The sequence below is a fragment of the Macaca nemestrina genome, chromosome 18 (genome assembly GCF_043159975.1).
Source record: "Macaca nemestrina isolate mMacNem1 chromosome 18, mMacNem.hap1, whole genome shotgun sequence".
Classification (NCBI taxonomy): Eukaryota; Metazoa; Chordata; class Mammalia; order Primates; family Cercopithecidae; genus Macaca; species Macaca nemestrina.
Window position 1 is genome coordinate 26,979,459 of NC_092142.1, and position 25,271 is coordinate 27,004,729.

Sequence of the window (25,271 nt, forward strand, 5' to 3'; positions counted from 1 at the left end):
AACAACCACAGATAGAACATAATCAGGAAAAAGAAGAAAAAACGGCTGCATCTGTATTAAACATGTATAGTTTTTACTTGTCATTATTTACTAAACAATACAGTATAACAACATTTTTTTTTTTTTTTGACGGAGAGCAGTGGTGCAATCTCGGCTCACTGCAAGCTTCACCTCCCGGGTTCACGCCATTCTCCTGCCTCAGCCTCCCGAGTACCTAGGACTACAGGCACCCGCCACCACGCCCGGCTAATTATTTTTGTATTTTTAGTAGAGATAGGGTTTCACCGTGTTAGCCAGATGGTCTCAATATCCCGACCTCGTGATCCGCCCCCGCCTCAGCCTCAGTATAGCAACTATTTACAGAACATGTATGTTCTATTAGGTATTAGAAGTAATCTAGAGATGGTCTAACCTACACAAAAGGATGTGCATAGGTTACACGCAAACTATGCCTTTTTATATCAGGGAATTCGGCATCCATGAATTCTGGTATCCAAGGGGGTCCTGGAACCAATCCCCCACAGATACAAAGGGATAACTATATTAACAGAAATGTCAGCAGTTGAGCACTGATCATTTTTGACAAGGCTTATATGCCATTGTCTAGTTCACAAGAATAAATAAGAAGCAGGACATAACACAACTGGAAAGGATTTCAAAGATCACTTAGTCCAAGCCTCTCATTTTACAAAGAAAGAAAGGGAAGCTTACGTAAGCAGCAGGAGGTGCTAAAATCAAAGAGGACTTTAGGCTGGGGCAGTGGCTCACGCCTATAATCCTAGCACTTTGAGAGGCCATCGCAGGAAGATCACTTGAGGCCAAGAGGTCAAGACCAGCCTAGGCAACATAGTGAGACTCTATCTTTACTAAAATTAAAGAAAAGAAAAAGATGACTTTACAAAGTTGGGTGCAGAACCCAAACCTGCTGCCTCAGAGTCTGGCTCTTTCTACCATATGGTGTTTCAAAGTCACCAAAGCTACATGAGGTTAAAGGAGTCATTACTGAAGGGGTTGAAAGGGGGAGGTGGTGGAGAACAGTGGACAACTAGCCTTTTTAAACCTCCAGAAGCCCTTCACCTAAAAGTGCTCTCTTCCAAATCCATCTTTTGTTACAAATAATTATACTTCAAATGTAGCCAGGAAACATTCTGTTCTTCATCACAGGGACCAATCCCAGCGGTGCAACTGTGGCTCCTCCTTACCGGCTATCATCAGGCCTGTGACTCTCCGACTCAAGGTCGTTCTCTTGTCACAGGACACACCACTAACCAACCCAGGAATAGGTTCACTTAGAAGACTCCAAACCCTCTTAGTCTTTCCCGTCTCCAGTGGGCTTCCCTGGCGCCCACTTAAGAAAGCCTTGGAGAGGGTTACCATAACCATCCTCAACTTGGAGTGAAGGCAAGTGTATTGGACAGAACGCCAGGGAAGTGTCTCCTGTCTCATGTCCCCCGAGTCCAGGCCTACTCGCCTGCTTGCCATTCCTCAGATCCTGTGCATTTGCTATTCTCTCTGCCCCGAATACTGTTCCCCTAGATACCCACATGGTTCACCCCATAACCCCCACTCAGGTTTCTGCTCAAATGTCTGTCCCCAGAAAAGCCTTCTACGAGCATCCCATCTAAACACAACCCCCGCTAGTTTCTTTCCCCTTCCCTGGATTGAGTTTTCATCATACTTATAAATACCGCCAAGTGTGTATCTGCTTATTGTTTGCTGATGCCCCCATCCCCACCCTGAGATCATAAACTCCAGGAAGGCAGGGACTTGGTGTTTGTTCATTACTATATCCCCTCACGTGCTTAGTGTTCAACAAATAGTTGACTACTTGAATAAAGGCATGAATCTCCTTTGCAGTAACAACCCAATAAATCTCTACATGAATGAAGCACTATACAAAACAAAACTAAATGAAGAAATTTTGTGCTCTATCTGAGAGAAGCACTTTGGATGCTGAATTCTTTTTTAATTGCTGCATCATTAAAATGGTTTGAATGAAGAGCAAGCAGAACATTAGAAAATGATATTGTTCTGGAAAATCCTACAGTCACTGAGACTATAACCAATTTTCAAAGAACTTTATTTCTATAAACTGTATATAATACCCATTTCCTGCATACTCAAGACTAGCTCAATAACATGAAAATGTTTCCAACTTGACCACAGGATTCAAATGAGCAACAGCATCTCCCTCATAGCTTTTAGGTCCCAACTACTCCCTTCTGACTTCTAAATCCTGACCCCAGATCCACACTTCCTAATGTCTCATTAGTTATTACAGAGAAGGAACACAAATTTTAAATGCATTTTCTATCAAACTGAATTCACCAACTTCTGCCCAAACTCATTCCCCTTCTTTCAACCCTGGCCTGAAAAATCTATCTGAACCAGAAAAAATTGGAAGTCATTCTAGATTCCTCCCTTCTCTCCCCTCTCACCTAGTGTCACTGGCTTCCTGCCCCTATCCCCTGGGTGCCTCACCTCCACCCACCAGGTCATCTCCTTTTGGTTCAGATCCTCTTCATCCTGCCTCTTTCCCTCTCACCTCGCCCCTCTGCAATCCAAACCCCAGCTAGCCATCATTCCACCATAAACATGTAGCCATGTTTTCTCCCTCCTCAAAATTTTCATTAGCTCCCTAGGAAAAACTACGAATTGCACAATGGAACCCCCCAACCCTTCCTGGCCTGGCCTCTGTCCATCAATCTAGCCCCTTACTCTACCACTTCACCATCTCACATCTCAGCCCAACACCACTAAGTCTACATGCTATGCCACCACAGCACTCTGCATATACTCCCACAATAATTACCATATTATTGAGTAATTACTGTTTGCACAGCTATTTCCCCCACTAAATGCTGAAACTACTGAAGGCCTCACCCTTGTACCCTTAACACCTAGTACAGCACCTAACAGACTTTCAAATACTGGCTGAACAAATTGCACAACAGGTTAACAAAGAGATTAGGTTTTTCTCCCCTACTTTCTCCACTGCACAAAGATACAGTATGTCTTATAAATATAAAGTTAAGTGAATGTGATAATCTGTCCTACAATAACCTCACTACTGCAGTTCCAAAATGCTAATCTTAAAAGTCCTCTTCAGGACAAGGAAATAATCACTTCAACAAACAAACTATTTACAAGATAAAGTTTCCTTAGGCATATCCTTACCTGTAAAATGTTAGTAAAAAAGTCGTGGTAGAACATGGGCCAATCCTGACGTCCAATATCAACAATAACTTTGCAGAGCTTGTTCCGGATAAAGTAAGGTAAGGTTTTATGGTGAGCCAAAAGGAGTTTGGGCAGGCAGCTACGGATTTCCATCTTATCCTGAGATGGGACCCCAAGCCACATTTTATTGATCAGATTCTGAAAAACAAATATACATCTTTTAAGTTAACAACCTATACACAAAAATAACTGCTTTTCATCCCACAGATAGCTATATCACTTATCAACAAGAAACTCTCTTTAAATAAAGGTTTGGAGCAATATGGCAATAAGAATAATAAAAGTATTCAAATCTTATGACACAGCAGTCCCATAACAGAAACAAAAAGCTGTATGTGTAAAAACTTTTTTACCCCACTGTCTCTAATAGCCACCAAAATATACTGACAGAAACAACTTCAATGTTCAAAAACAGAAGAATGTCTTGGTGAATAATGTCAGAACTACATGTGGGGATATAAAATAAAGTGGGGAAAAGCAGAATACAAAATATCATGGGCAATATGATTATAACTAGATTTTTTTTTTTTTTTTTTTTGGGCGACAGAGCGAGACTCTGTCGCCCAGGCTGGAGCACAGTGGCACAATCTGGGCTCACTGTTAAGCTCCGCCTCCCGGGCTCATGCCATTCTCCTACCACAGCCTCCCGAGTAGCTGGGACTACAGGTGCCCGCCACCACGCCTGGTTAATTTTTTTTTTTTTTTTTTTTTTGTATTTTTAGTAGAGACGGGGTTTCACTGTGTTAGCCAGGATGGTCTCCATCTCCTGATCTCATTGATCCGCCCACCTCAGCCCCTCAAAGTGCTGGGATTACAGGCATGAGCCACTGCGCCCAGCCTACAATTAGATTTTTTAAAGGTGCGCACAGAAAACAAGGATTGGAAGAGAGGTGATATAAATAAAACTTTTTGCTGTTGGGGATGATGCTATTATGGTTATCATTTCTCCTCCTAAAATGTTTTTCTTTAATTATCTTTCCCTTATCAATGATAATAGGCAGGGAACAGTTATATGTTACCACAAATGACCTACCTACTTAACCCTAAAGTCAACCATCCATCTCACCTTTCTAGTGTGGAAGATGGAAGATGCCCCAAACAACACACAGCTACACAAAGACAGTATGTGGGACGACGTCCCAGAGCTGAGCTACCCTCTCCCAGCACGTTACAGCTCTAGTCTAGTGCCAATGATATGGCACTACGACTACAAAATCCTTTTCAGAAGAGTATAAAATTACTGACAACTTACCTCAAAAACTGTTAAACTGTACATCATTACATAGTCATTCCTAGTGCTGGAGAGAAAGTACAGGCAGAATCTCCAGGCTCCTATTTGCTGGGCAAAGTTATTAAGAAGCTCCTCTGGAAAAGTTAAATGGTAACAAAAGAAAGCTATGAAAATACATGAAATTAGACAAGGCTGGGCTATCTTATTACTATTTAAACATTCCTCTCTGCATATAATGTAAATGATGTCAAAACCAGCAGATTCTTCAAGATAGAATAAATCATACAATATTTTTCTGCATCTGAGGTGATCATGGACACTGACAATGTTTTCAGCCATCTAAAAGCTACCTTGCTATGGATATTTCTCTAGGCAGAGAAACTTTCACTGCTAAAGTTCTTATTTAAGCTAATGTGTGGCTGGAATGTTCTAAGAGTACCCTTCCATCTTCTTAAAACTGCTAGCTAACTTCCTCTGAATGTGAGCTACATTCTAGCACCTCACCATTCCTCTACAAATCTTCAGTGGAGTCTACATTGTTCACACACACAAAATGATGGCTAGAAAGGCAGAAAAAGTAAAGATTAAGACTAACCCTAGAAAGATAGGAAAGGAAAAAAAATGCAAGGAATTCAAAATGGCTAACTCTTCATTTGGGTTGGTTTTATTTTAAAACACTGCCACCAAAAAAGTGAAATGACCTGAGGCAAGAGCAACGATGACGAGTGTTGTGGCGAGCAGCCCTGTCCACACATCATGTTGGTTAGAAAGGTGTTCCTCCTCCTTAGGCTGCTGATGGCATCAGCCAGAACCCACAAGGCAGCAAGCATTACGGGGCTACCATTATGTTTCTGGACATGCTGTCCCTTAGTCACCTTGAGCTGCTGCACTGGTCATGAAATATAATCCAAAAAGGGTAAAAGTGCAAAGGCCCACAACTTTGAGAGATTCTAGAAAGCCTTTGGAAAAGCAGAATACACAGCAGTTTCTTCTAATCCTCAAGTCATTGCTCTGCTAGTTCCCTACAACTTAAGCTAAATCCAACGAGGCAGTCTCATTAAAAAAAATCCATGGAAAGGCCAGGCACAGTGGCTCACATCTGTAATTCCAGCACTTTGAGAGGCTGAGGCAGGAGGACTGCTTGAAGCCAGAAGTTCAAAGACCAGCCTGGGCAACACTGAGACCCTATCTGTACAAAACAAAGAAAAACTTAACTAGATATGGTGGCACACGCCTGTAGTCCTAGTTACTCAGAAGGCTGAGGCAGGAGGAGACCTTACTATGTTGTCCAGGCTGGTCTTTAACTCCTGGCCTCTAGTGATCCTCCTGTCTCAGCCACCTGAAGAGCTAGGATTATAAGCATGAGCCACCACGCCCAGAAGGCTATTTAAAGAAAAAGAACTCAACAACTTAGGAGAGTGTCAAAATGAACAGCTTTGGTGTGCCTGAAGCTTTAGCCCAGGAGGCCAAGGTTGCAATGAGCTATGATCATGCCACTACACCCAGCCTGAGTGATAGAGCAAAATACTATCTCTTTAAAAAAAAAAAAAAGAAAAGAAAAAGGCTGGGCCCATTGGTTCACGCCTGTTAATCCCAGCACTTTGGAAAGCCGAGGCGGGCGTATCACAAGGTCAAGAGATAGACTATCCTGGCCAACATGGTGAAACGCCGTCTCTACTAAAAATACAAAAATTAGCTGGGCGTGGTGGTGCGCGCCTCTAGTCCCAGCTACTCGGGAGGCTGAGGCAGGAGAATCGCTTGAACCCGGGAAGCGGAGGTTGCAGTGAGCCGAGACTGCGCCACTGCATGCCTGGCAACAGAGTGAGGCTCCGTCTCAAAAAAAAAAAAATCCCAGCCTTTCAATTTTAGATCATTTCAAAGAGGGCTCACAGGGCTGTGAAACCATGAGCTCTTAACGCTATGACCAAAGACTGAAGTTCTCTATAGGATGCCATAGCACTCAATGGTGCTGTTTTCCTGAAGAGATATAAGGGGGGAAACATATTTTTGTAGAGACGGAGTCTTACTATGTTCCCCATAATGGTCTCAAACCCCTGGGCTCAAGTATTCCACTTGCCTTGACCTCCCAAAGGGCTGAGATTGCAGGCATGAGCCACCATGCCCAGTCAAAAAAAATTATTTTAATAAAAATAAAAGTTAATTACAAATCCATAAAAGGAAGCTAATAGCCTGCCTTAATAATTAAGCAAAGGTTTCTGTGAATCCCCAAGGTGAAGTCAAACCGGACTGGAACTGAGGAACTCTGGGCTCTGTTCTAGACTCTGAGTCTGACCCCAAGTGAGTCACTGCTCCTCCTTGATGCTTCTGTTTCCTCCATTCTACAATGACCACACGGTCTCAAGGTCCCTGCTAAAAGCTCTATCAATTTCTAGAGCACTAGTAATTTACCTTTGCTGGAGGGTGGGTGGAGCCCTTTGAAGAAAAGGCTTCCTTCCTTTCTCTGACCAAACTAGGAAAAGCCTAGAGTTTAACCCAAGACCATAGAAAAGAAGTAATAAGTGGTCCAAGCCCACACACTCAAATAAAGCTACAATGACTAGTACAAAGAGAACTGAACTAAGACAAGCCTACTGTATAAAAACAAACCCCCGGATTCTCCTCAGCCTGCATTCAAATTTGGCATCTGGAGCATTTGGCTACTTAAATCTCTTTTAAGATCAGATGAGAATATGAACATGTTCAGCAGGTTCTATGTTTAATTCATGAAATAGAAGGTGAGCAAGGCAGAGGTTGCAGTGAGGCAAGATCGTGCTACTGAACTCCAGCCTGGGCAACAGAGGGAGATTCCCATCTCAAAAAAAAAAAAAAAAAAAAAAAAAAACATGTTTGCCGGGCGACGTGGCTCACGCCTGTAATCCCAGCACTTTGGGAGGCCGAGGTGGGTGGATCACGAGGTCAGGAGATTGAGACCATCCTGGTAACACGGTGAAACTCCGTCTCTACTAAAAATACAAAAAATTAGCTGGGCGTGGTGGCAGGCACCTGTAGTCCCAGCTACTCGGGAGGCTGAGGCAGGAGAATGGCATGAACCTGGGAGGCGGAGCTTGCAGTGAGCCAAGGTGGCATCATTGCACTTCAGCCTGGGTCACAGAGCGAGACTCTGTCTCAAAAAAAAAAAAAACAAGGTGAGCAATATTTGATTTGCAAACCAAAAATTAAAGAATCAAAAGCATTTCAATTATAATCTAAAAAAAGACTTCAAAGAATAGAGTGTCAGAATATCGAAGACTAATGGCCAGGCACGGTGGCTCACACCTGTAATCCCAGCACTTTGGGAGGCCCAGGTGGGCAGATCTCTTGAGGTCAGGAGTTCAAGACCAGTCTGGCTAATATGGGTGAAACCCCGTCTCTACTATAAACACAAAAAATTAGCCGGGGGTGGTGGTGGGCACCTGTAATCCCAGGAACATGGGAGGCCGGGGCAGGAGAATCGCTTGAACCCAGGGGGCGGAGGTTGCAGTGAGCCGAGATCACCCCACTGAACTCCAGCCTGGGCAACAGAGTGAGACTCCCTCTCAAAAAAAAAAGGCGGGGGGGGGGGCGGTGGCTCACGCCTGTAATCCCAACACTTTCGGAGGCCGAGGCGGGCGGATCATGAGGTCAGGAGATTGAGACCATCCTGGCTAACATGATGAAACCCTGTACTCTACTAAAAACACAAAAAAATGAGCTGGGCATGGTGGCGGGCGCCTGCAGTCCCAACTACACAGGAGGCTGAGGTCGGAGAATGGCACGAACCCAGAAGACGGAGCGTGCAGTGAGTCAAGATCGTGCCACCACACTCCACCCTGGGCAACAGAGCAAGACTCCGACTCAAAAAAACAAATTTTTTTTTTTTGAGACAGAATCTTATGTTGCCCAGGCAGCAGGAAGTCCTCAAATGTAATACCAGCTTTGGGATTTCTGGGCACTATTAGGTTCAGATCAGACTTCTGCACAGCAAAACATGTTGATTTTGACACTTTCCAGAGTTGTTACTGTTTTTCTTTAAATAACCATCCAGGTGCGGTGGCTCACGCTTACAATCCCAGCTATTCAGGAGGCTGAGACGGAGGATCACTTCAGGCCAGGAGTTCAAAACCAGCCTGGGCAACACAGCGAGACCCTGTCCCACTCACCCTAGACCCTCCACCAAGAAGTCGCAGGCTTCTTATATAAAAGTTCAACAACATTGCTGAAATTAAGATCCATAGTGATGGATTTTCTTTCCTTTGGTCAAGTGGAGGGGTTTCCCCAGCCACGCGCCAGCAGAATCAGAGCGAAAAAAGCAAGAATTCAAGGGGAAAGCATGCAGTCACGGCTATGAACAACTCCTTCCTCCCTACCGGGGCCTCCTCATTATAAATTCCTCTTTACAAGTCAACGCTCCACTTACCTATCTCACGTTTTCTTTCATTGGTCGTACAATCGTGAAAAAATTCTGTCATCAGACTTTCCAGTGCCCTGAGAGAGGCTTCTTCAGATGCCTAACAAAGGAATTTGAAAAAAAATCAATAAGCTGTATCTTCAGTTCCACCGTTCCTCAGTTCCTTCTAGGTCACATTCAACAGCAAGAGCAATTTACTTCCTCAAAATCTTGGTTCAACATTCTTCAAATGCATGGTATACGCCAGAAAAACTGAAGGGAATTTCCCAGCTGACTCGAAACCCAATGTTGTTGCTGCAGCCTCTATAAATTCATGCTACTGTGCAGCTGATTTTCAATTATGTATGCTAAGGAAAGAGGAAATTCAAAACTCAACTCTGGAATCATGGTTGAAAGCAAATTAGCCCCTGGCCCTTCCTGAATGGGCAGAGTGGGGAGATTCAAGAAGGCCAGAGCTCCTCATAGACTATCCATCCCTAATACATTTCTCCTGCGTCTGAATAATTTGCCATATTTTGATTCACAGCACTTATATCAAACTGCTTCATGGATTCTCAGGGGTTTTTGAGGGGAACCGGGGAGAGTTGTCTTTTTTTAAGAGACAGGGTCTCTGTTTGCCCAGAATGAAGTACAGTGGTAAAATCATAGCTCACTGCAGCCTTGAATTCCCGTCCCAGCCTCCCAAAGCAATGGGACTACAAGTGTGAGTCACTCACTGCACCTGGCCACGGATTCTTGGCGGTTTTTGAAGGCATTCCAAGAGTCATACAGTCAATTCTCAATCTCACATGAGCAGCCAACAGAGATTAAAGTGCAGCTGAGAACCAAGCTAAATAGGGGTTCAAAATTAGTTCCTCTAAACCACAGGCCCACAGTGAAAGCCAGACTCTCAGCAGAACTGCTCAGATTGGAAATGAGAGGAGAGGGAGCCCAAGGCCCCCAGTGCTCATCCTCTCCCTTTGGGGTTTATATTGAGCCCCAAATCCCACTTCCTTTATTCTTATTCAAGTAAGAGGAGTCGCAGAAATAACCTTGAGTTAACACTCTTCACACAACCTGCCTTCAAAAAGGTAACCATTCCCAAACCATTTTTGAGTCATCACTGGTATAATTCTACCCCAGAGATAATCAAGAGCCAGCAGCAGTTCTGATTCTTTAATCATCTCTTAACTTCTTTCTTCCCACCTATCTCCCTTCCCCATATCCTCTCCATCACCCATGGACTGAGACCTGACTATAAAAACTGCATTTTAAAACAACAAGCCCACACTCAAATGTGTCACATGTCAAACTATAGTACACCAGAGGCCTCCGTCAGGTGATTGACTTTGTGAAGACTGAGGAACTTTTCATCTCTGTGGAAAAACCAGCACTTTTCAGTACCAATTACAGAGGCTGAATCAGACTTGATTCACAAGCGTGTGCACACCAACCAACACACTCAAATGCACCACACAGAATGCAGGGCCACGTTCATACAGTGCAAGGCACATCTGTTCCTCCCACACTGAGGTCACAGAATGATGGCTCTGCAATGACACCTGAACTGTGACACACTGAATGATGAATTATTGTATAGTAGTTTGAGTGCTTGTGAGTGAGAGGGACTTTCTTCCCTGAACTTTATATTTAGGATGAAGATTAGCCTAGCCCCCTACTCCTCTTTCAAATGTCCATATCGGTTTAACTAAAAAATATCCTTGGCTTGCAAGCCAAGCTGTTTTATTAAAAACTATCTATTTTTTCAAACCCAGAAATAATCTGAAAAGTGAAGCTAAAATAAGACTGCAATCTTCTAAAATCTGTTTCAAATGTTTGTGTTGATCAAAACAGCCTCACTGTTCTCACTTACTTTATAAATAAATGCTATAAATGCAAACCTCTAAAATGAGTGTACATAAATAAAAGAACGCCATAGACTGTTTCATAAATCGAGTCTGGTATGCCATTTCATTTGAAAAAAGGATTTGCTATTTAAAATAAAAAGGCTGTGGGAAGATGCAGAAGAATAAGAAAAATAGCGCATGTTAAAATAAATAAATAGTTCTTCTGGAGCCAAAATGTGTTCCTGGAAACTAAGGGAACATCTGCAAATCATACCTCTCCACAACTTCTTCTTGTGTTAAATCATTTTAAAGTAGATCCTGGAGCAAATGTGAGCTTATCACATCCAGGCAATCAACCACCAAAATTTATTTAGTACTAGATTCTTGAGGAAGAGAGTTGAGAAATAAATGATTACTGGCAAGTTCCTGATAATCTCAAAAAGAATCCAACTCTGTCTCCATTCCCAGTCCCACCTACCCTTTACTCTGCCCCAACTGAAGAAGTTACGGTTCCTGAGGAAAGTGGAAGGACAAAAGTACTCCTAAGGATCCCAGATGGGCTGGTCCAAAGGTACTGAGTTACCTCAATGGACTGTTTGCAGTCAGTTACAGATGCAACTCCTTGTTCTACTCTTTCCCTCGTTCTCACTATTGCACTTCACTAGTCTTTAAAAAAAAAAAAAAAAAAAAAAAGATGCATTCTCCCATTAAATGATGGCTACGTGAAAAAGGAAGCTCCAAAACCTAATCCAGGGCATCACCAGGTGTTTCCCAACAGAACAAATAAGTGCTGCTTGCATTTTTAATCATTTCTATATCTGTAACAACAATACCTGCCTCACACGGTGATATGGGATCCAATGAGATGATCCATGTAAAACTGCTACATAAACCGTAAGGAATCATCTAATCTGTAGTTATGGCTGCTCTCATTTTTATTTGGTCTCAGATACCAAATGAAAATAGACCAAAGCAAAACAACGCAAGTGATCAAGTCTACTCTGAAACTAGAGACTCATGCCCTCAGGTTTAAGGGCTTTGTCCCAATCACATCTAGTGGGGCTTTTCAGACTAGATTTCAAAATGAAGCTACGTAAATGTATACGGAGTAAAAATCAGGAGGCTGAGAATTTGCCAACATCACACCATCAGAACAGAGGTAGAAAAGACACAGAAGGCACATTCAAGGACACTGGTTCAAGGATCCTGGAGAATTCCCTGGCTCCCATTTGGCAACAAGGCCACTGGAACCTTGGCCAGCTGTTTCAAGCAAGTGGTGAAGCCAGAATGTAGACTGGGGTGAGTTAAGGAATTAACTGCAAGTGAGGAAGAGGTAACACTCCAAGCAGATTACACTTTCAAGTAATGAAAGGGACAAAGAACATAAAACAAAATCCAAGTGCCATTGTATGGTAGGGAGACAAGGCTTCCATTCCCAAAGGCTACGCAAAAACTTTATCTCCTACGCTGCATTAATTTATGAAGAACAAGAAAATTTATCTGACTGCCTCCTACCTTGTGCTTGGGATTTAAGCCTCAGACCTTGACAAACTAAGGAAAGGCAAGATTAGTTTAAAAATAAGTGAGACACATTCACACACAAAATTTCCAGGAGGATTGTAGATACAGAGTATCTTCACAATCTAGGGGTAGGGAAAATTTTCTTAAACAGAACACATAAACCACTAACCATAAATGAAAAGACTGATAAGTTGAAATGTTCATCAGATGGCACAATGGAGAGAGTGTAATAGAAAGCCACAAAATAGGAGCTATCTGCAAAATGGAAAACAGGGAACTCATAGCAGAGCATAAAATAACTTCTACAAATCAGTGAAAAAAAAAAAAAAAGACAAAGGACTTCCATTTTTTTTGGACAGGCAAATAATTACTTATAAAAGAGGATATTCAAAAAGCCTATAAATAAGTGTTCAGTCTCATTAGTTATCAGGAAAATACAAATTTAAAATAAGGTAGTGCTACACATCTACCACAGTGGCTAAAATTTAAAAGACTGACAATAACAAGTGTTGATGAGGATGCTGAGCAACCAGAACATGCATATACTGCTGGTGGGAGTATACACTGATACAACCACTCTAGAAAACTGACAGCTAAACATATGCATATCTTATGACCCTGCAATTCTACTCCTTGATATATACCCAACAGAAATTTTTACATGTATACCAAATGAAAATATACACAAATGTTCATAGCACTATTATACACAATACCCAAAAAGTCAAAAGAACCCAAATATCCATCATCACTGGAATGGATGAATAGTGATTTCTTGATAGAGGAGAATATTATAAGACAACAGGAATGAATATAGACACATGCAACAACACAGATGAATCTCACAAACACAATGTAGAGTGAAAGAAACCAAAATACATTATTCACTTTATATTAATCTTAAAAAAAAAAAAAAAAAAAAAAAAAGCCCGACACAGTGGTGCGCACCTATAATTCCAGCTACTTGGGAGGCTGGGGCAAGAGGATCACTCGAGCCCAGGAGTTCAAGGCTGCAGTGAGGTATGATTGCACCGATGCACTCTAGCCTGGGCAACACAGCAAGACCTTGTCTCTTAAAAAATAATAATAATTTAAATAAGTAAAACTTATTTATGGTATTATAATCAGACTAGTGGTTACCTTGGAGGAGAATGGATTCTAGTAATAGTCTATTCTATCTCAGTGTTAGTTACACAAAGATGATCAACTTTACGATTTATCTGCTTGTATGTAAATATATATACTGCAATTTTAAACACTTAATGTTTTAAAATCCTCATTTTCTAAAGTCCAGGTTGGTGTTTTCAGACTCCTTGGAAACTGTATTTTAGCTCTATCAGCACAACTGTGGCTCTGGGGACTGGCAATAAGCCTGCAGGTAACAGCGTGAGCATGAGGCTCCTGATTTCTAGGAACCATCACTTCAGAGCTGCCAGGGTGGCAGCACAAGGTATTACAATCCCATAAGCCTATGCTTCCCCCCCAAGAGTTACTTGGCTCACCTCAATAGCAAATGGCACATACACTTAAAATTAAAATCCCTGGGCAAGATGACGAATTAAACTTGGCTCAGAATATACTCTTGGAGAGCTCTGCATAGATCTAAAACAAACCCAAGTTTTCTGTTCCAGAAACAGTTAAAATCTGCAAAGGTAAGCTTGCGACTGTGCCTGCCTTGACTTTATCTGCTCCTTTCACTCTGCTGCTCATGGGTCAGCAGTTCAGAGATCTATGCCATTGCCTCATTTATTAAGGGACTACTAAGTGCACCAAGACTCATAATCACCTAAAAATGAAAACTTGGAAGAAGGGGAAGGGTGACGTAATTTGAGATCGCCTTTGCTTCTTCCCCATATTCTCCATCCACAGCCAACACCATCAGGTCTGCGGACTGTTATCTTCTCCCTCACCACTATTTCTATGGAGCCCTAATCATCTCCTGCCCACATTACTATAATTGCTTTTACCTGGTTATCAGGTTTTCCAATTCCAATCCAACCAGTACTTTACCGCCAGATAAATTCTCCTAAATATACATTTTTCTGACACAATTATTCTTTTTTTTTTTTTTTTTTTTTTTTTTGGCTAAAGACATGGTCTCGCTCTGTTGCCAGGCGAGAGTGCAGTGGCATGATCATAGTTCACTAAGGCCTCAAACTCCTGGGCTCAAGCAATCCTCCTGCCTCAGCTTCGAGTAGCTGAGATTATAGGCACAAGCCACCACATCTGGCTGGTTTTTATTTTCATTTTTGTAGAGACTGGGTCTTGTTCTGTTGCCGAGGTTGGTGTTGAACGCCTGACTTCAAGTGATCCTTCTACCTTGGCCTCCCAAAATGCTGGGATTACAGGCGGGAGCCTCTGCATTCAGCCTAATTTTTTTTTTTTTTTAAGAGACAGAGTGTTGCTGTATCACCCCAGGCTGGAGGGCAGTGGAACAATCACAGCTCACTGCAGCTTCAAACCCTTGAGCTCAGGCGATCCTCCCCACCTCAGCCTCTTAAGAAGCTGACACTACAGGCACATGCCATCACACCCAACTAATTTTCTGCTCCAATTATTCTAAACCTAGCTTTAATGCTGGAGTGACTAAGCAACTCAGCTATTTGTTGGACAAATGAGAATCCAATACGCACTAGGTAACTGATACTGCTTAAATTAAGCCCCTGGGATACGATGATGAGTAAGACGGTCCCTAACTTCAAAGAACTGAAGGTGGCCTAGCAGTTACATCCTGTAGTCCTGGCGTAGATATAAACAGCCTCAGAAGACCAAAGAGAAAACTAACTCTGTCTGAAGGAAAGAAAGCTTCACAGGGGTGATCTGGTTTTGAAGAGCAAAGAAGTTTACTAGGAGGATAAGAAGGAAAGCATGCCTGATTCAACATTACTCACCACAGGAAGCCACTCTAGTCTGAACACTCATGGTATCATAAGCAAGTACCTAGCCCCATCCTGCATTTGCTCCTGAGACTATACTTTATAGTTTAACCTTCATGAATTTTCTTATACAGGTTACAGTACAGATCAGGTCATTTTCATCTTTTGTCTTTGACTTGTAACCAGTACTATAGAATTTTGCCCATGGTGCTGTTACTCTGGTCATTTCAGAACGGCAAAATAAATGCAAGCTCTAGGGTCAGGTTCCCCAAGTTTGAATCCAAACGCGCAGCTTCACCTTGGCCTAGTTATTTAATGTGTCACTGTTTCCTCCTGTGCACAAATGGGGATAGTAAAAGTACCTAACATACTGGGTCATTCTGAGAATTAAATAAAATGTAAAATACATAGTAAACACAATGTCAGGCATGAAGTGTGGGCTGAAAGTCACTGTTCATACATCATATTAGGCTTCTCTCTCTAACCAGAACATCAACTGTCTGGAAAGATGCTCTATCTAGTATGTTTGTATTTTCTACAATATCCACCATGGACTGGTGCTCAACTATTTTAAAGACCAAATTCAAGAGAGTAAAAGGAACAAGAAAACTGTTAATATCACTTTCAGTTTCTCAAGAATACTGGTAATTCCTCCAAATTGAAGATATATGTGACTCTTTACATTTTCCCCTTCAAGGGCTCTGACCATAAGCAGACTTCTGCTCACACGCAGATTCAATCTGTGTTGAAAAACAGGAGACTGCTAACACTAAGACTGAGACTGAAGGTGGATAACAAGGTGCTTTTCCCTAAGATGTGACAGCTAGAAGGTGGTTTCCTCAAACCCTGATTAAATCTGTAACATGTTACCTAATGGCCTCTAAAATAACCCCCTCCAAGCATAACTTTTTTACAAAATTAATATTGGGCAATAATGACTATTTTTTTAATTTTTTTTTAAATAAAGATGGGGTATTGCTATGTTGCCCAAACTAGTCTTAAAACCCCCAGGCTCAAGCAATCCTCCTACCTATGCCTCTCAAAAGTTCTGGGATTACAGGCATGGGCCACCACAACCAGTCAAAAATGACTATTTTTTAAAGCCACTTCTATTAAGCTTTTTGTCACCCTTTCCCAGAGCCACATTTTGTATAATCTACTAGGAGGTGAATCATATGGGCCTCCTATATTCAGGTTCATGGCTCCTTGATAGCAAACCTCAACAAAATGAGGACTAGTATCCCAGAGTCCCATTCAACTATCCCTGTGGCACATCTAGAACAGTGTCATTACCCTATTTGCTTGTATATAAAGGTCTCCAAGAAAAGTGATTCTATCCCTGCTGCCAACCAAGGTTAAAAAGTATGCAAAACATAGCCGGTGTGTTACAACACACGCCATGTAAACTTTTATCTGAAAGCTAACAGGATTACCATAGATGTCTAAACTCTCAGATCATCACTCTCACTTCCCTACACCCTTCACCACTGCAAAAAAAAAAAACAGAGGAGGGAAAAAAATCTTTGACCTGTAGGCCTGCACACAAGTATGAGATGAAATACCAAGCTTAAAATAACATGCACGGGAACCAAGGCGAGTGACATCTACCTATCCCCCTCCTGAAGTCATTCAGCTCAAAAAGCTAGAAAGATAGAAAAGTGCATCAAGGAAGCCCCAGTCAGGAGACCGACATTCAGAACAAGGCTTCCTCCCATCTCTCCCTCCCGTCACTACTGCTCTTTCGCATCCCAGCCCGTAGATATTTTCCTTTTCCTTTTATTTTCTGGAGACACAGGTCTTGCTCTGTAGCCCAGGCTTCAGTACAGTGGCACAAACTCTATCTCCCGGGCTCAAGCTATCCTTCTACCTCAGCCTCGCAAGTAGCTGGGACCACAGCCGCACACAACCACACCCAGCTGATTTTTGTATTTTTTGTAGAGCTGGGGCTTCACCGTGTTGCCCAGACTGGTCTTAAACTCCAGGGCTCAAGCGATCCGCCTGCCTCAGCCTCCCAAAGTGCTGGGATTAGAGGCACGAGCCACAGTGCCCAACTGACAATTCCTTTTAAAAAACAAAACAAAACAAACAAAAAAAAAAAACAAAAAACCGCACACCATATTGAAGTAGAAATCTCACTTTATTTCTCTATTTAAAAAAAAGAAAATGTGGTGAAGTCCACTGACCCTCCAACCAGTCTAGCAGTCAGCAGGGCAATCATTGGATGACTAGCTCAAAGACACACAGCCAGTGAGCAGCCAGCCGGAATCTCAGCTCCAGCCACACCCATGTGAGTTCCTTTCCTTAGCCTGACTGTGATAGGATGGAGTAAGGCCAAGCAGAGGGAAGACTGGGGTACAAATATACATTGATGTAATTAATTCTAAACATTGTGTACAAGAGTTGCAGGGGGAAAAAAATGTCTTCTACTGAAGCAAAGAAACAGACAACCACAGCATGTAACAGGACTGCTAAGGCTGGGCAGGCGCATCCACCCCTCTATTAATATGCATTTGGAACAAAGTCATCCCCTTGCATGAGAAACGCTTCTTGTTGTCTTGTCTGCAGCTTAGATCTAGACATAACTTTGCACAGTATCTCCACACAGACATTTAATATTTGATTAAAACACACACTCTGGCTGCATCTAAACATAATTTTAGTCATTTAGAAGCACTTTTCAGTTGAGTGCAGTGGCTCACACCTGTAATCACAACACTTTGGGAGGCCGAGGCGGAGGGATCATGAGGTCAGGAGATCGAGACCATCCTGGCTAACACGGTGAAACCCCATCTCTACGAAAAATACAAAAAATTAGCCGGGCATGGTGGCAGGCGCCCGTAGTCCCAGCTACTCAGGAGGCTGAGGTAGGAGAATGGTGTGAACCGGAGAGGTGGAGATTGCAGGGAGTCGAGATCGTGCTACTGCACTCTAGCCTGGGCGACAGAGCAAGACTCTGTCTCAAGGAAAAAAAAAAAAAAGCACTTTTCTCCTTTAATCCAAAACTACCATAAAGTTTATCAATGGCAGAACATTCCTCCATTATTTCTTCGGTTTGCATAAAGTGCCCAGATTGTCTGTCTCTTCCACTGATTACTGCTGAGGACCAAGAGTTAGAAGCAAGATGACTGCCAGGTGTCTGAGCCAGGAAGTTCAACTGGTCCCACTGTGGTAAGTGATAAGTGGAAGTAGCATATTTTCTCCCCATGGAAACCAATTAGAGGAAACATCTTAGTATACAGAGGATGGTATGTTTTACACTGGGAAAACTCATCCACGTACTATTGGAGAATTCATAAAACCAAGACTCACCAATTAGCTACCAATGGAGAAGTGCACCAGTTACATTTTTTTTTTTTTTTTTTTTTTTGAGACCGAGTTTAGCTCTATTGCCCAGCTGGAGCGCAGTGACACGATCTCAGCTCACTGCAACCTCCGTTCAAGCAATTATTGTGCCTAAGCCTCCCAAGGAGCTGGGATTACAGGTGCCCGCCACCACACTTGGCTATTTTTTTTTGTATTTTTATTAGAGACAAGGTTTCACCATGTTGGCCAGGCTGGTCTTGAACTCTTGACCTCAAGCGATCCCGCCCACCTTGGCCTCCCAAAGTGCTGGGATTACAGGCCTGAGCCAGCATGCCCAGCCAGATTTCCATAACTTTAGACAACAAATCTAAAGACTAAAGAGTATGACAAGTAAATACTACACCTGACCACAGGCTGATCCTGGACTGGAGGGAAAAAATGCTATGTAAGGCATGACTGAGTCAACTGACAAAACTGGAATAAAGGTGGTAGTAGCTTAGATCAAAGTACTGAATCAATGTTCTATTAACTGAAGATGGTAACTGTACTATAGTCATGTAGAAGAATGCCCCTATTAAGAAATACACAATACAGGGCAATGGACCATGACAAAGGCAACTTACTCTAAAATTGTTCAGAAAAAAATACATGTGTGTGTGAATGTACGTGCATGTACGTGCATATATGCCTATATATACATATAGAGAGGGAATGTGCAAATAATAAAGTTAACAGGACAAAATATTAATGGTAGTTGAGTTTGGGTAAAGGGTATGAGAGATCTTTGTAACACTTATTCCTTGAAATCTTTCTATTTGAAATCATTTTGAAATAAACAGTTTTTAAAATACCATCCGCTGGCTGGTACCCTCTACCTTGCTCCTGGATGTTCCTGGCTGCTCCCAGCTAGCTTGGCATATGGCAAAGAGAAACGGAGAAAAGGATACAATAGGAAGGAATTATTCTCTCAGATGCCAGGTTTATTTTCACCACGGTTACACAGCCTAGACATTAAAATGTTTGCATCTACTGGTTGGGCAATAACCATATCCACTAGGAGCTAAAACACATATATTTTATATACTTATTTATATTCCAGTCAGAAGGCTTTAATTAAACAGCCAAAAAAGTAAATGATAAAAATAGTTATTCTGCAAGAAACTGTCTAAAATAAATGAGTAATACAGCCAAGAATAGGCTCTCTCTTCACAGTCCCATCTGCTTCCCTTTCCCAGGTACATATCCCAGGAGGATGGATGTTTATATCTGCATGCCTAGTATTAAACTCAAAAGATACTTACTGGGCACATTAACACAAGGCATGCTACCAAGAAATCCTAAAACAGGATCACAGAATCTTAAGACAGAAGTAAACAAACCCCAGAGCACAGCAAGTCCAATCTTGTTCTACAACGAGGAAAATGAAGCCGAGAGAGCATCCTCCCAAAGTCAGCCAGCTGTGGGTCAAGTGAAGACACAGGCAGGCCACCAGAGCTCTTGCCCAGTGACAGCTCCCTGCACCCCTTGAGGAAGCACAGAGGAGTTCTGCTCCAAGGGTTTTAAGGATGATGAATGAGCTGGCTTTACCTGGCATTGGATGACATCAGGTAATGAATGAGTACGAAACTGACAAACCACTCTAAAAGCATGCTGCAAATCTAACATGATGATTAACACTACTGTTCAGGTGAGTAATTTCATTTCAGCTGCTACTACCACCTGTGCTATTTAAGAGCCAGTCTCTTTTGTAAAACCTCTTTTGTAAAACCACTTTCATCCTGAATTATTCCCAGATAGACTTGGCATTTTAAATAAGTTAACATAATGGCTGGACGCGGTGGCTCAGATCTGTAATCCCAGCACTTTGGGAGGCTGAGGCGGGCAGATCATCTGAGTCAGGAGTTCGAGACCAGTCTGGCCAACATGGTAAAACCCTGTCTCTACTAAAAAAAACAAAAATTAGCCAGGAGTGGTGGTGGCGGGCACCTGTAATCCCAGCTACTCAAGAGGCTGAGGCAGGAGAATCGCTTGAACCCAGGTGGCAGAGGCTGCAGTGAGCTGAGATCATGCCACTGCACTCCAGCCTGGGCGACAGAACGAGACTCCATCTCATTTTAAAAAAAAAAAAAAAGTTAACATAATATTATTTGACTTTGGTAAAAATCTCTAGACTGCATTACTACTGGGAACTGGGGTAGCATAATCACCCCCTCCAGGTTCCACCCAATTGCCATAAAGTCTCAAGAAGCCGAGAGCAAACCAAAGTCTACCATCCTCTTTGTCAATGGCAAAGCTGCAGCGCCTCGCCCTTCCCATTTCTAGTTGGCCTTGCCACCCGCCTCCAGACCTAGGGACAAAGAATGGTGAAAGGAAGGTAGGACACAGCTGAGGACAGGCTTCTCTTAAGGGTAAGCTGGGGAGAGAGTTTAAGCACAAAGCCAGGCTTTGTGTGTTCTGATGCAGTGACCTCACACCTGGTAGATGTGGACCAACGGAGTGAGGCTCTCCCCGGTGCACCAATCAGATAAATCACCCCTATGGAAAGGAAGAAATGAGAGGGTGGAGACGGGCCCAGAAGAATATGCCCCAATACTGCTCCCACCTGGTGTGCCGTCAACAATCCCCTGAATGTAGGCTAAAGCAAGAATGAGGGGACAGGAAGGTTACCCTCTACACAAGAAATGAGAAAACTTACAGGTTTGTTTTCTCTAATGGGAAATAGCGCTGTCACTGAGGGGTACATGGCCAAGCACAGCAGGCAAAAAGTGCCAGGTTAGAGCCAGTCCTGGCTCTACTGAGTCTAGTCTGTGGAACTATGAGCAAACCCCGCAAGCTCCTAGAGCATTCTTCATATTGAAAGTAATCAGGTGTGTACACTGTGCACATATTGGCTGATACAGTCATCTCTCCCTCACTGTAAGTTCTTCTTATGTAAACTCCATGTGTGAGTCTGCTTTTATAAAGGCAAAGTCCCCCTAAGTTGCCACCAGCTTGACCCTCTGAATACACCTAGTGCCATCTTTATACGTTTTTTAAATTCATGTTCAGTCACATTCCTCGAAGGCTCTCAAGATATCACTGCCAATTGCCAAAGGGTCCTTAAGTATCCCTGCAAATATAGATAACGTTGACCAGGGTGGCAGCTGCTGGGGGATCTCTGAAGGCACCGCATTACACAGGAAGTGTGAGGGCACTGCACAAGGAGAGATCTGTGTCGGGAGGAAGTGACTCTTCTTGGCCAATAGGTTCTCAATGCTCCTCCCATCCCTGCAGATCATTACTAGCCACAAAGGGAGAAGACGCTGCAAAGCAACTCTCTAAATAGGCACTCTCATGTGCCCGGGTTCTACTAATAAACTATAACTTATACAATACAAAAAAAAGATATTGTAATATTGGAACTATACACAGTTCCGTCCCTTCACCCCACTGGCGAGACACTGGATTAGAAAGGCAAAACAGTGGTAGTGGTGGCTGTGGTGACAGTGAGCAGCAGGAAAGGAGACGGTGCCTTTCTGGAGGGAGTCGGTGCACAAGTGAAACGAAACAGGTACTCAGCCAGGGACCCTGGCCTTGCTCACACCCCTGGATGGTGAAGATGACTCTACATGGGATTTTTTTTTTTTTTTCTTTTTTTTTTGAGACGGAGTCTCGCTCTGTCGCCCAGGCTGGAGTGCAGTGGTCGGATCTCAGCTCACTGCAAGCTCCGCCTCCCGGGTTTACGCCATTCTCCTGCCTCAGCCTCCCGAGTAGCTGGGACTACAGGCGTCCGCCACCTCGCCCGGCTAGTTTTTTGTATTTTTTAGTAGAGACAGGGTTTCACCGTGTTAGCCAGGATGGTCTCGATCTCCTGACCTCGTGATTCGCCCGTCTCGGCCTCCCAAAGTGCTAGGATTACAGGCTTGAGCCACCGCGCCCGGCCTTACATGGGATTTTTAATGAGACTTCAATCCTCGCACAGCAAGCACGCATCACCCGTCCACGATTCTCAACCAATTTTGCTAGAAGTGACTCAGTCCGTCTCGAAGCTCTGCCCCTTCTATAGGCACCAGCACAAAGCCAAGACTGACCAGAAATCCCACACCCTTCTTCTTCCTGGGCCCTTCCACCCCCAACAGGTGGCTGGGTACACATGTCCTGGGAATGCCGTAATATGAACTGAAGGGTGTGGGCTGTGGAGTCAGGGCAGGTCGCACCTGATGATGACTTCCTGATTACTTATCTGCATGCCCCTGAGCAAATTACCTAACCTCTCGGAGCTCAGGTTTCTTCACTTGCAAAATGAACTTTCAACCGTACTCTCCCTCACCAAGTAGTTGTGGGAATGACATCAATGGATGTAAATCCCTTAGCACCCTTATCCATAAATGAGCAAAACTATTTCACTACATATTTCACTGGTGAGTCAATGAGGTTTTTTTTTTTTTTAAAAAAAAAAAAAAAAAAAAAGGCCGGGCGCGGTGGCTCAAGCCTGTAATCCCAGCACTTTGGGAGGCCGAGACGGGCGGATCACGAGGTCAGGAGATCGAAACCATCCTGGCTAACACGGTGAAACCCCGTCTCTACTAAAAAATACAAAAAACTAGCCGGGTGAGGTGGCGGGCACCTGTAGTCCCAGCTACTCGGGAGGCTGAGGCAGGAGAATGGCGTGAACCCGGGAGGCAGAGCTTGCAGTGAGCTGAGATCCGGCCACTGCACTCCAGCCCAGGCGGCAGAGCAAGACTCCGTCTCAAAAAAAAAAAAAAAAAAAAAGAACAAAATTAAAATCCTACATAAAAAATTAGCTAAATGCTCAAAAACATCCCAAGAATGCCAAATGCCTTTTCACTTTCATTTTTATATACAAATCACCTCTCACTGCTGCAAATGAAGAATGTAAGAATGAAAACATGTCCCACAGGCCTCCATCTGTGTGTTCAGGACAGTAAGAGTTTGGGACTAAACTCATGATTCTAGCAGCAAACACTTTTTTTCTTTTTAAAGAAAGAAATATTGCATAGAACCCCACCATGTAAAGCAGACTAAATGAGAAACTGCTTAATTAATAAGGGTAGAGGAGGGGGTCTCAAACGCCTGTCTGTACTCCCAAACCTAGTACCTGTGACACCTCCAAGAATCCCTACGGGCCTACAGAGCACAAGAAAAGCCCAGCGCTAAAGCCGTTCCCAGCTTTGTGATTCTGGTTCTAACAAGTCTAGAAAGTTTTTGGGGGGTAAAAAATGGTTGCTAAAAAGACTGGTTTGTACATTCTCTCTCAAGTATCTTTCAACCGCGAGCCCCATCACCACTGCCGCCCAGGGTCTTTGCTACCTGACCACCAGGGGTGATTAAACCATTTCATCACCTGGCCCTAACCTAGCTGACTTACTGTCCCCACCTCACCATCCAGAGCCACCCACCTATCCTCTGCCTCAGCCAAACCCAAATTCACCCTTTCCCCTCCACATAACAGTTCCATGTCTTCACACACGCTATTTCCTCTAATATGCTCCTGATTCCTTGAAAAGGTCCCCACCTCTGTGAAGCCTAATGCAGTCCCCCTATCCCCACCCTCAGAGCTCCTCACTACTGGGCTTCAACGTGATACCGATCACAATGAACTGAAATTACATCTTTTACTCTCATACAGAGATGGCAAGACAACTGGTGCCACCTTAAGGGAAGACAAGTTAGCAATATTTATCACATTTCAAACACAAAGACAACTTCACTCAGCAATACACTTTTGGTGATTTTTCCTCCAAAGTTCAGGTGTAAAGGATCTTCATGTCAATGCCGTTTGTAAAACAAAAGATTGGAGACAACTTAAGTTTCCATCAAGGCAGGATTGGTTAAATAAAGTACATCCACACGGTGGAACACCTTCTAACTATGAAAAACAGTGAGTAAGCTCTATACATATACATATATAGAACCATGAAAACCACTCACCTAAAAACACATTTCCCCATACCCAAGGATCCCAGTTAAACATGGCCAGGCGTGGTGGCTAACGCCTGTAATCCCAGCACTTTGAGAGGACAAGGCAGGCGGACCACTTGAGGTCAGGAGTTAGAGACCAGCCTGGCCAACATGGTGAAACCTCGTCTTTACTAAAATTACAAAAATTAGCCAGGTGTGGTGGCACGAGCCTGCAGTCCCAGCTACTCGGGAGGCTGAAGCAGGAGAATCGCTTGAACCCAGGAGGCGGAGGTTGCAGTGAGCAGAGATTACGCCACTGCACTCCAGACTAACAGAGACTCAGTCTCAAAAAAAAGAAAATGCCAAACACTGAGAAAGAGATGCCTGGGGATCTTCTCTGCTTGTCCTTGTCATCCCAAATACCACTCTTGCTCTTAAGCAAAACTCCGCACATTTCCTACGGTCTTATGTACTAGACACTGTCACAAACATATTCATTCTTTAGGATGGTTATTTTTTTGATAACACAGAAGAACTTGCACTTACCTGCAAGTTCTCCAATTTGCACTCCAAATCAAGGTAAATACCTAGAAGTTTCCTGTTTATTCCACCATGGAATGTGCTGCCTGCCATTCACTGCCTTTCACTCTCCAAGCCCCATACTTTTCCCATCTTTGTCTCTATTTTAGGTTCCATCCTACCCCAAGGTCTATAACCCTCTGTCCACTGGCAGTAACTATTGGTATAAACTATTTCTTCCTAGTGGCTGGGGCATGGGACATCCTGGGCAATTAAATATGCTGAATTCAAGACTGTTGCCATAGATGGATTTCAATTTTCAAAATATAGATTAAATTCAACTTTTACTTAATCTACATCATCTTTTTATGTATCAGGAGATAAGGAAGGACCATATAGTGTATGATAATTTACATAAAATATCCAGAATAAGCACATTCATGAGATAGGAAGCAGATTTGTGGTCACCA

General features: G+C 43.1%; 1 protein-coding gene and 1 pseudogene across 3 annotated transcripts in view; one reads left to right on the forward strand and one right to left on the reverse strand.

Annotated features, from left to right (window-relative positions):
- LOC105482856 (exportin 6) overlaps positions 1 to 25,271 on the reverse strand; it is a 117,798-nt gene that overhangs the window by 76,408 nt on the left and 16,119 nt on the right. For 2 of the 3 annotated variants that reach the window (XM_011743226.3, XM_011743227.3), the window contains exons 2-4: positions 8,865 to 8,955; positions 4,490 to 4,602; positions 3,178 to 3,375 (exon numbers count right to left, since the gene is read on the reverse strand). In XM_011743226.3, coding sequence (XP_011741528.1) covers positions 3,178 to 3,375; positions 4,490 to 4,602; positions 8,865 to 8,955 — 402 coding nt within the window. Of the gene's footprint in view, positions 1 to 3,177; positions 3,376 to 4,489; positions 4,603 to 8,864; positions 8,956 to 25,271 lie in introns of those variants that run through there. The other variant, XM_024793136.2, reaches the window with a different exon arrangement.
- On the forward strand, positions 6,336 to 6,461 carry LOC112426919 (small nucleolar RNA SNORA25; annotated as a pseudogene).